The sequence below is a fragment of the Hetaerina americana genome, unplaced genomic scaffold (assembly GCF_022747635.1).
Source record: "Hetaerina americana unplaced genomic scaffold, ioHetAmer1.1.p SCAF_10, whole genome shotgun sequence".
Lineage (NCBI taxonomy): Eukaryota > Metazoa > Arthropoda > Insecta > Odonata > Calopterygidae > Hetaerina > Hetaerina americana.
In genome coordinates this window covers 48,218,289-48,228,759 of record NW_027286070.1, presented here as the reverse complement: position 1 = coordinate 48,228,759, position 10,471 = coordinate 48,218,289, and the positions used below count along the sequence as shown (strand labels likewise).

General features: G+C 34.8%; 2 protein-coding genes across 3 annotated transcripts in view; one reads left to right on the top strand and one right to left on the bottom strand.

The window, feature by feature from the left end:
* Nucleotides 1-1,181: 1,181 nt before the first annotated feature.
* On the top strand, nucleotides 1,182-2,234 carry LOC139700099 (EEF1A lysine methyltransferase 4-like). The gene is made up of 3 exons (XM_071598615.1): nucleotides 1,182-1,431; nucleotides 1,508-1,788; nucleotides 1,913-2,234. Exons 1-3 carry the CDS (start codon nucleotides 1,272-1,274, stop codon nucleotides 2,123-2,125), a joined length of 654 nt encoding a protein of 217 aa, XP_071454716.1. The 5' UTR covers nucleotides 1,182-1,271; the 3' UTR covers nucleotides 2,126-2,234.
* A 30-nt stretch (nucleotides 2,235-2,264) lies between these two features.
* The window catches only part of LOC139700098 (trehalose transporter 1-like protein), a 35,302-nt gene continuing 27,095 nt past the window's right edge, over nucleotides 2,265-10,471 (bottom strand). Inside the window, exons 5-8 of one of the 2 annotated variants that reach the window (XM_071598613.1) lie at nucleotides 9,083-9,373; nucleotides 8,688-8,860; nucleotides 8,276-8,503; nucleotides 2,265-3,669 (exon numbers count right to left, since the gene is read on the bottom strand). In XM_071598613.1, the coding sequence (XP_071454714.1) occupies nucleotides 2,659-3,669; nucleotides 8,276-8,503; nucleotides 8,688-8,860; nucleotides 9,083-9,373 (1,703 nt within the window). In that variant the 3' untranslated portion in view covers nucleotides 2,265-2,658. The remainder of the gene's footprint in view (nucleotides 3,670-8,275; nucleotides 8,504-8,687; nucleotides 8,861-9,082; nucleotides 9,374-10,471) is intronic. The other variant, XM_071598614.1, reaches the window with a different exon arrangement.

The following is a 10,471-nucleotide window of genomic DNA, read 5'->3' as shown; positions in this document are numbered from 1 at the left end:
AAAATAATGCACTTTAAATATTGACGGCAAACTATGTACTAATCTGAAAGTACTGTACAATAAATATACATATTAGGTTCGATTGACTTGAGGTAAACATATGGAGGCTTCAAAATAAAGTTTTGCGGGGGGGCTGGGTACAACATTTCTTCAACCAGCCCTGTACATTATTATCTAGGACTCCCAACGCTTTGAAGATGAGACCAAAGGCCTTATGATCTACGTCGCATTCTCTCACTATATATTTATGTTTTTGCCATAAAGTTCTTCCTAGTAATCTTGCCTGATTTCGTGAATCCCACTTGGCCCCATTGATGATTCCCCTGTCCCATCCCAAGCACTTTTTCATGTTTTCTTTTTATACTTCCTGAGATTTTTTTCGCCATCCTGTACCTTTACGCCATTCTTCCCTCTCTCTGAAATGTATCCATACCTTTGCAATTTTATTTACACGAAACTTCTCTTGGCTCATTGGTTTCCCGGATGAGTGAATTGTTTAAATCTCTGTGCATATGCGTATGTTCTATTTTCTAACTCAGCATTTACAATGTTTTATCATTTCAATCTCTTCCTACATCCTCCTAATTATCTCTTCTCTAATTCAGGAAAAGTAGGAGGGAAGGAGCGCCCGATTTTATGCTTTTTGCTCAAGTTAATGATGGAAGTTATAAGCAGGTGAATTAGCTATTTACTGAGAACTAGACATCCACTGACTATACTTGGATTAATAAAATATGTGGCCTAAGTAGTAAAGTAATTTTAATATAGTAACATAAATACCGCTGATATCCACTTTGTTTCGACGCCTTGGCCTCGTGCATCATATATAAAACCAATAGGCGATAACAAAGTCTGAATAAAAACGAAAGGCATCATAAATAGTAATATAAATTAACAAAAATATAAGAACGAAACTTATCACTCAATAGCGTGGCTGATACGTTGACACAAGCACTTAATTTCGATGTTTTCATTGTGACACATTTTTTGAGTGGCGCTATAAGTAGAAAAAAGCATTGAAATGCACGTCACTGGCTTAAATTTTATTAAGAGCACATACCACGTAAGCCTTGTAAGTGAAATACATTGATGAAATTGTTGAGTGCAACCCTAACATTCAAACGAAACAGCTACATAATAACAACAGACGAGCGTTATCAGGAAGCTGCGCATGTGGATCAGTTCGTAGGGTTGTGCGTTTAACCGCATGCAAATATTTATGTATGGCTTAAGCCGTTATTAGCGAAGTGTTATAGTGAACTATATGTTTAATGGATCTTATCCCAAGTAGTAACGCAAGCTACAAAGATGTTAACTATTGGAATGAAAGATACTCGAAGGAAGAATCATACGACTGGTTTAAAAGCTATGAATCCTTCAAGCACTTGATAAAGGACTGTGTGTCATCAAGTGATAGAATATTAATGCTTGGTAATTAAAAATAATATCATAACTGTATCTACTTGTGTTTTTTTCCATTTTAATAATTTTGCCTCTTTCTCCAAAGGATGTGGAAACAGCAGTTTGAGTGAACACATGTATGAAGATGGATTTCAAAATATTGTAAATATTGATTACTCCGAAGTTGTCATCAACAAAATGAAAGAAAAATATTCAAACTTAAAGGGAATGTCTTGGGAAGTAATGGATATGCGCAGCATGTCATTTTTAGAAGCAAGCTTTGATGTAATAATTGAGAAAGGAACCTTGGATGCTATGCTTGTTGAAAATAGCCCATGGCACATCTCGGATGAAAATTTGGCTTTGATTGACGAAATTCTAACCCAGGTAAAGGAATAAAATATGTATTTTAATTAATTGTGAATTTCATATGTGTGGTTTTTACTTCAATTAGCCTTTGAATTTGTCACAAAAGCGTAATCCTAAACCATTGGTTTTAAATTTTTTGTAGGTTAGCAGAATTCTAAAAGACAATGGAAAGTTTATATCTGTGACTTTTACCCAACCGCACTTTCGTATACCGATGTTTATCAATGAAAAGTATCGATGGGATGTGGAGCAAAAAACATTTGGTGAATTCGTTCAGTACTTCTTTTACATCTGTGTAAAAGGAAGACCTTTAAGTCAGTCTCTTCTAAAAAAGTATAATAAAGCTGCTTCATGACACAAACCCAATGTTATGGTGGCTTCAGTCTCACCTTCTTTATTCCCGAAGCGACTGAATATTCCCATTCATTTTGGTCACCTGGGGTACTTTTTTGATTTCAGATGTTTTGTATGCATCAAATATTTTGTATTTTTTTAAAAATGTTTATTCAAAATGGATGTAATCAAAATAAATACAACCTATTTACAATGGTAATGTGGGGAACCACATGAAATAACTTAAAAGCTTTAAATGAAATACTTAAGGAAATGAATTGTCAGTAGGTATGGGAATGTTAAAAAATGATGCTCGTGAAAAGATTTAAGTTGCCAGCACACTTGCACATTTTTTCTGTTCACAATCATCAACAAGCGAGAGTAAAATTCACTTGGAATAATGATAAACTCTTTGGATCAGAGGCTCACTGATAATTTAAGTCACGAGTACTTCGGTCTTCCTTAGGAAATACTCTCAAGTAAATTATAAGTGCAATCACAGTTTTAGCAACTTTGGGATGGGGCTCACCCATTGACCCAATTTAATTCAAATGACTATGAGTTTCTTCCAAATTTAGGATAAATAGTATTTTTTGCAAAGTAAGATTCTATATCAGCCAATGACTTATTTCTGGTCTCTGGTAGGAAAAAATAGACGAAAACTATGCCAAATGCAGAAACTGCTGAGAAGAACCACAAAACACCATGCGGACCAAAAGCTTCCAGCATATGCGGATAGGATTGTAATGATGCAAAAAGGAGGAAATTAACCAGGGAAAGAATCAAGCTGTTCGCCAAACTGCGCACTTCTGTTGGAAACAGCTCTGCTGTAAGCGTCCAAGGAATGGCTAGAAGTCCTGTCATGCTAATACAAACATACAAAAGCATGCACACAGCTGGAATTATGCTTTTCTTCTTTTGTCGTGAGAATTTAACACTTTGTTCATCATGTCCATCCACGTCTGTCAACAATGAACTTGAGTCCAATGTATCCCTATCATTTCTCCCACTGGAATTAGTCCTAACTGATTCATTAATGCCTTGAAACTTCATTTCAGTTTTTATGTAATTTGCTCCAGCATTACTAAATTTCGACTGATTAGAATGCATTTGTGGCATGGGGGTAGTGGTTACATTGGTAGTGAGGGATTGGTTCCATCTTGTTGTTTCACGAGTGTTGGAAACCCCTAAGCTGCTCAATCTATCATCCAAGGAATGTGTGTTGTGCTCATGTAGAGGCATATGCACTGTTGAATTCAATTGCTGCAGATCGGTCAAGTTGAAAGGCAGCACTGGTGCTTCATATGGTGGTAGGGATTGAACCATTCGCCTCTCAACACGAGAGAAGTTAGCTGGGTCTTCAAGTTCATTTGTGTAGAGGAAGGTTCCTGAAACAAGCATTGTCACTGCCATTCCAAAGGCTGAGAAGATACACAATGTTCTTCTTCCAAATGCTCTAAATAGCCAAATGTTGACTAGTGACATGAGGAAACGAATCAGGCCAACCAACACAGAGGCTAAATATGCATTGAGAGCTCCACCACCCATCTCCTCAAAGACGCCAACCTGTAAAGGAAAACAAATTTTTGTCACTGGAAAGTATTCGTACATCAATTAGTTCACTTAAGTTTTTCTTGTCATTAAACATGTACAGCACTATAAACTTAATATTTTACTGGCTATTTCATTAGTTCAGTTGCATGTATTTTTATTTTATTGCATTCTTATGATGAAAATAGTTGTGGTTACATTTTTTGGCAAGCTCAATAATGCTGTTGGAAAGAAAAACATTTCTTGAACTATTAATCAGGAAAAAGAAACATTACCAACAATGTATTTATTGCATACATAGGAATGAATAGTTCAAAAAGCTGCTTGTCCTACTACCTACATAATTACTTGTTTTTTTACCATGAGCGAGAAGTTTATTTTTTATCATTGTTCACATTTTTGTTACATTGTCTCTTGATTTGTCAATATGATTAGCATTTTAATTATTGAAATATTTTATTTTTATATAAAAATCATGTCATTTGTGGGTTGTGGAGTCCAGGGCTTTGGGCTACTGACTGGAGGGCTCCATTCCCACACAAGTCTCTCTAGGCACTTGCAGCTCCACCCAAGCTCTGTGATTTTTTGGGTATCAGATCTTTCTGAGAAACTATAACTGTCACATAGAAAGGAACTGGTCCCACTACCCTTATATGAGACTTTCACATGCCATCTGGCTTAGTACTGGGTGAACTCTATGATCACAAATTTAACAGACCTTCGGGTTGATTACTGTGGGTATGGTTTCATATCATTTATGTCCAGAGATCATATGTATTTGATGGCTTCTGGCTTAACATAATGGAAGTTAATGTTCATTAAATGAAGAACATATAATATTTCTCCACTTCTTTATTTTGGCAGTACTAGTTTTAACGCTTAGGTGTCATCATCAGGTACAAATTAGTCAAGTTGGGGATCATTTAAATACCATTTTTTTGGCGAAAGGGGTGGGTGAGAGATGGAGAAAGCAGGGGAAGGAGCAACACCTCTCCCCAGTCCTGGAAGCATCCCTTTCCTAGACGAAAGTCCTAACTACCCTCCCACCTCACTGTGAACCCAACTAATCGCCTTTCATGATGCTTAACTTCCCTCTCTTTCCCATCAATGCCAATCTCAACCCCTCCTCTTTCCACCCTCCTCTTCCCCCTCTTTCACCCACCCCTTGTATTTTGTCAATATTTTTATTGTTCCTGCTTTGACCGTTTCAAAGTAACATAGATGAAATGATCATAAAATATTCCTTTAGAAGCTGTTGCTATATTTTCCTTGAAAATAGGAGAGTGTAATGCCCATTAATATGATTCCACATGTTAGAACTGCTACAGAAAAAGCTGTATTTCGTCCTGATATTGTATCAACTTTTTGAGAGTAAGAAAAAAATGCTTTCATATTTCAGAAGGATTCAGTTTCCTGGACATTAAGCAATAGAATGTCTCATTTATGAGGCTCAAGGTGATTTTTTTTGCCTGTGGCTCAAACAATGAATGCACCACATTACCATTTGAATTTCCCTCATCACTGTCATGACCTAAAATTTATTTCCAAGCAGATCAACTCATGCATGCAGTTGAGAAGTTAAATTCTCATGCTGTCCTGAAAGTGGTCCGGTCCATCTCGCTGCTTATCATTCTATTCCATAGAAAATACATTATTCAGTACTGATGCTAGAACATAAAATTAACCTTAAAAACAATATACCACAACAGTGAATGGCTATAATCACACTTTAAATGGGACAATAGCTTGTTATATCAGTCATCACTTTCTATTGCATTCAGGCATTGTCAACACAAGACAGGGCAAGGGTACAATTGGGAGCCCAGGGTGAAATATTATCCCGGAAGATATTATCATCCTAGTTAGTCTATAATTTTTGGAAGGTCCCTGAAAAATAATGAAACAGCCTGGACTTACTCTATAAACACCTTTTGTTTTACTAAAGCAGTCTTTAGCATCATTCTTTCCTCTTTTGTGTCATTTAAATGTCTAATTGGATCCCTTTGCAATGATCACCCAATATTCTTCCTTTTAAAGCCGTTAACATTCCACTGCCTATAAATATCTTCTCACTCTGCTTTTTCTCTTCTATCCAAATTTCTATCAAAATATTTTTCCTTCGTTTTATTTCCTATTTCTGCCTTCCTATCCAGCTCATTTGCTTCATCCTTCTAGGTCATATCCAAAGTAGTTCTACCAACATTCATTGTCTTTCCTCAAAGATTGTTTCATGATTGTACAATTTCTACTTCACTGAGAAACTACCTACAGTCTATTCAATAGTAAATATATCGAGTCTCTTAACTCTCGTGTGTCCCATGTAATCTCCACATTTATTGTTTACACTTCTGCTTCCAGTCATTGATTCCTCCTTTTTTTTCAAATCTTCTTTCGATGATGAATTACATATCCAAATTTCATGTTGTATATTACATGGTCATGAACTGCTTCACTGGTCTTCATTTCTTTCTTCTTACTTTAATATTCAACTATCTTGGTACTTTTCAGTGAATCAATTCCATTTTCTTATGATTTTCCATGTCTTTCATGGTGGTATAACCAGTTGTTACTTATTATTAACAAATATCTTCTAAAACACTTTATTCTTTCCTTGCAGTACTCATCCGAAGCCTTAGCCTCTTGTATGCATCACTATTTCATAGGGATATTATTTGGATTAGCCTCCTCTTGAAGCTGGTTCAGCAATGACTTTATGATTATTATGCTCTAGTTAATTTTCTGCTGAATATTATTATCACTTGCACATATTATTACATGCACACATAATTCAAGTCACTAGACAATATATTTATTGCTCAGACATTCACACTATAGCCATAATATGAGAAGGCTGTTGATGCACTGTGGGAGTTATAGTAAGTGCATGGATAGGTTGGTTGTTACTTTTTTTGAGTTATTTTTGGTTTGATATGTCATCTGGGCACCCTCAGTGCCCTATGTAACTTGGTTATTTTCAGCATAATGTGAGTGAACTAAACTGAGACATATTTAACAGCAAACATTTGAAATGGTAAAAAAATATAAGATCATTGCTTCAAATGTTAAGAAACCTGCTTTTTCTGGCATATTCAACGCTTTAAACTTCATTGATTTCACAATATTTTAGCTGCTAGCTGGTGAAAAATTGAATTCCCTCAGTTTGTACCTTTAGTTTTTGCAAGAAGTAACATGTACATATTAATTAAAATTTAGCCTTGAGATGGGAAATGTTCTCACAATGAGAGGATTCTCAAATGCTGATTACTCTATACTAAGTTTTCCAATTTTCCCTTTATTCTCCCCTTTTCTAATAACTTAGCATGAGCAGTGGAAGAACTGGATCAGATGATGCGAGAGTGGATGCCCGAGCAACAAAGCAAGACTGAGGCCGAATCAACTTTTTTGTTTGATGAAAGGTATCTCGTATGACAAATACATAATGTAACCCAATGATTATTCTATCTCTATTAAGAGAAAAGTGCATTACTGACTTAAGAGTTATGCCCTGTTGTTTTGGAATTTCATGACTCTTGAGGCTGGATGGTAGACTTAGCATCCAGTAACTCTCTTGCGGGGATAGGAACTTGTCCCACCTTGACTCCCATACTCAATGGTATTAATGTATGTATTTCTTATTAATTCTCATCCTAAGTTGGCCTACTCTTGAAGGTGGCTCAGCATTGACTTTATGATAATTATGGTCCACTAATTTTCTGCTAAATATTATTATCATTCATGGTCATTAGAATAAGGAGAGAAGATTGAATTTTCTTTAACAAATAAGGTTTTGGCTAAATTATAAATCTTTCCCCTCAGTGAGAACTGAAAAACAGAAAAAAATATTTTATCGTATCTGGAGTCATTCATGGGTCAAATTTTATTGACCTCATGGTTTAAGGATGCCAAATTTATTTATCTCTTTATTACTATTTTGAGTAATTGTTTTTTATGGATTTTTTCTTGGACTAAATATGCATTTTAATATTATTACTATGTGTATTCTTTGCTGCTACCTTTCCTTCACAGAAGAATATTCATAGTTATAAGGTTTTGGGTTAATTAAATTAAGTGGCAGTTGCTATTATTTTTGGATGGTGGCTTTTGGAGATCATTGAAAACAATTCAATTTAATGGGTAAGTTTAAGTAAGTAGTGCGATTTTCTTATTGCTAAGAAAAATGTGTAATTGTTCATTCAATTGTTTAATTCATCCATCAAAAGAGTAGTGAATCATTTATGGATAATGGAACAACCAGGTGCATTGTACAGCATCTAAAAATAAACCAAATCACTCTAATTTTTTGGTTCCAAAAAATAGCATTATATGTTTTAAAGCCGGGCAAAAAAGATAGATGATCAACCCTATGACCTCATTTCAAATACATCCTTAAGTGGAAAAAAATTGTATAACTGGGCTAAATGACTTGCTTCCCATTGTCAGGACATATATTTGATTATAGGTGACATTATTCAATGCTAACCATGTTAGTGAATATTGTTGATTGTCTCATGGATGAAAAAATCATAAGCATATTCATCTTACCTCTTTCCTAAATAAGTGACAGTGGCCTTGTTCTTGAATTCTCTAAAATTAGGTAGGATCTAAATTTATCACAACTTACTGCATAAAATAGGGTGATGTAAATTCCTGAGAACTGCTGCAGTAGGAACAGAACAAATAATATTATCATTGGCTTGTAGCAAGTTGGCAGAGTCACTATTAACCACAGGCTGTGTAATGTGTCAAACCCAGAATTCTTTTGTTCAGGTGTTGCCTTTGATTCCGGTTTACTATTGTTAAGAAGAACCTCATCTGCTTGAGATTGTTTATTGTTGTTGAGTGTTGACTGCTGTAAGAAATTAATATTTTCCATGAATATCATTGCTCTTAAATTGATAACATTTCACCAAATTGTTGTGCATTTAAAAAAAATGATCAAGTTCAAGTATTATTACTTTTTAAAAAACTCTTAATGATTTGTAATGGAAAAGTTTAAAATATCAATCCTTAAATCTTCATTAATCTATTTTTACCTCTTTTCTCCTGTGCTCAGCCAGTAAGAAGCGAAGTTCCGCCTCTGCTCGTATTCTCCGTTTTGCCCATTCCATTTCATGTTCATCTTTAGAGGGTGTTTCCCCTTGCTCTAATTCTTTCATCTCAACAACAGGTTCGAGGGTAATTTTTCTTTCCCTTTGTCGAAGTGATCCTTTGAAGTAAAGTCATGTATTGTTTTAATTTTTTCTGAGTACATATCCAATAATTTAGTAAATTGTGGCATCGCATTGTATCCCTAATAAAATTCATTTATAGTTGAAGAATTAGGTTAATTATAAAATTAGTTAATTTATTATGAAGGAAAATAAGAAGAGTAAACTTTTGGATGATTCAATCAAAATAACTCCTTTTGAGCCAATGATATGTTGTTCACCTTTTGCGGGAACTCGATGGAACCACAGTAATGCTCTATGTGCATCTTCTTTCCTGCCTCTTGATACCAACCAAACAGGGCTCTCAGGGACAGTACAAAGTGCTGCAAAGCTAAAAAGGTGGAAGCATACTGCTATTCCTGCCACGATCCTCCATGAAAATAGCCATCCAAATAAGTAAACCAACAGTATACCCAGAGATACACCAATAGGTCCAGTAGCAGTGAGCATTGGCCTCAGGTGAGGGGAAGAGATCTCAGTGATGTATACCATGCAGGGTGTATTGCCAAATGCTGTAGAAATAAAAAGTAATGAAAATTATGCTCATGGGTTAATGAGCAATGCACCTTGTGAGGAAAGATCTTTGAAGTACCCTCCCTACATTTCCTTTTCAATTCTGCCTGATACTGCTCTACAATGATATAGAATGCAAATTTAAGTAGCTAAATTACCAAATCAGTTTTGGTTAAGGCAAAATGTTTTATGAAAGTTGATTCTGAATGCCTTATGAATCAAAAGGTTAGCAGAATAGTTGTAATAAAAAAGTAATGAGTAGTGCTAAACACCAAAGTAACAAATAGAGTACTTCTAATTTTGGCGTTAGCTCCTTCCTAAAATTTACATTGGGGATGCATTTTCAATTCATGTAAAAGGGTAATAGAAAACTACATTTACAGTTTAACAATGTTAATTATTGGTAAAAATAAACTATGGGCCAATTAAAATTAACACTTAAATAACGATTTCTTCTTAGAAGCAGCCCAAGTTATGTGAAAACTAATATGTGTAGTAAATAGTACAGTGAATTATGTAGTAAATGTAACAATTTCAAATTTTGAAAATTATTCATCTTGATTGGGATTGTTACACCAAAAAGCTAATCAAATAAAACACTTCATAAATTCCTAAAATCATTGTCTAATGTTTAAATAATGTCAATGATGATGCATGAGACTCAATCGTACCATCATTTCCATAATTACTGAAACAGGTTACATGCTCATTAAACAATTTTTGAGAACTAATTATCAGGTTTCATTCAGTTAAAATGCTGCTCTTCCTCAAGGCATGTAGAATCAGTAATTCTCAGCCTCAGCTATATAGGTACTATGCATGGATTTTCATTCATAAATCATAATTGAGTGGCTAATGAACGATTTTTTATCTGGAAAAGAATACATCCTTGTAAATTTAACATTAGCATTTGAGTATCACCTATGGATGACATTTTTGGGCATAGAAACAATAAATATGATTTAGGCCCTCCCTCAAAAATTCCTTCCTGATAAATGAGAAGAAAGAATGTAATCCTTACCATTTATGGCATGTGTTTTTTACCCAAATTCTCCTTATGTGTTTATAATGAGTGTTTTTTTCGCAAATGCAAGTGA

Bases quoted from the DNA above. Each gene is read 5' to 3' on its own strand.
- LOC139700099 (XM_071598615.1), top strand. From the start codon at position 1,272: ATGGATCTTATCCCAAGTAGTAACGCAAGCTACAAAGATGTTAACTAT. The intron at 1,432-1,507 runs GTAATTAAAAAT...CTTTCTCCAAAG, and splicing joins TGATAGAATATTAATGCTTG to GATGTGGAAACAGCAGTTTG. The intron at 1,789-1,912 runs GTAAAGGAATAA...AATTTTTTGTAG, and splicing joins TTGACGAAATTCTAACCCAG to GTTAGCAGAATTCTAAAAGA.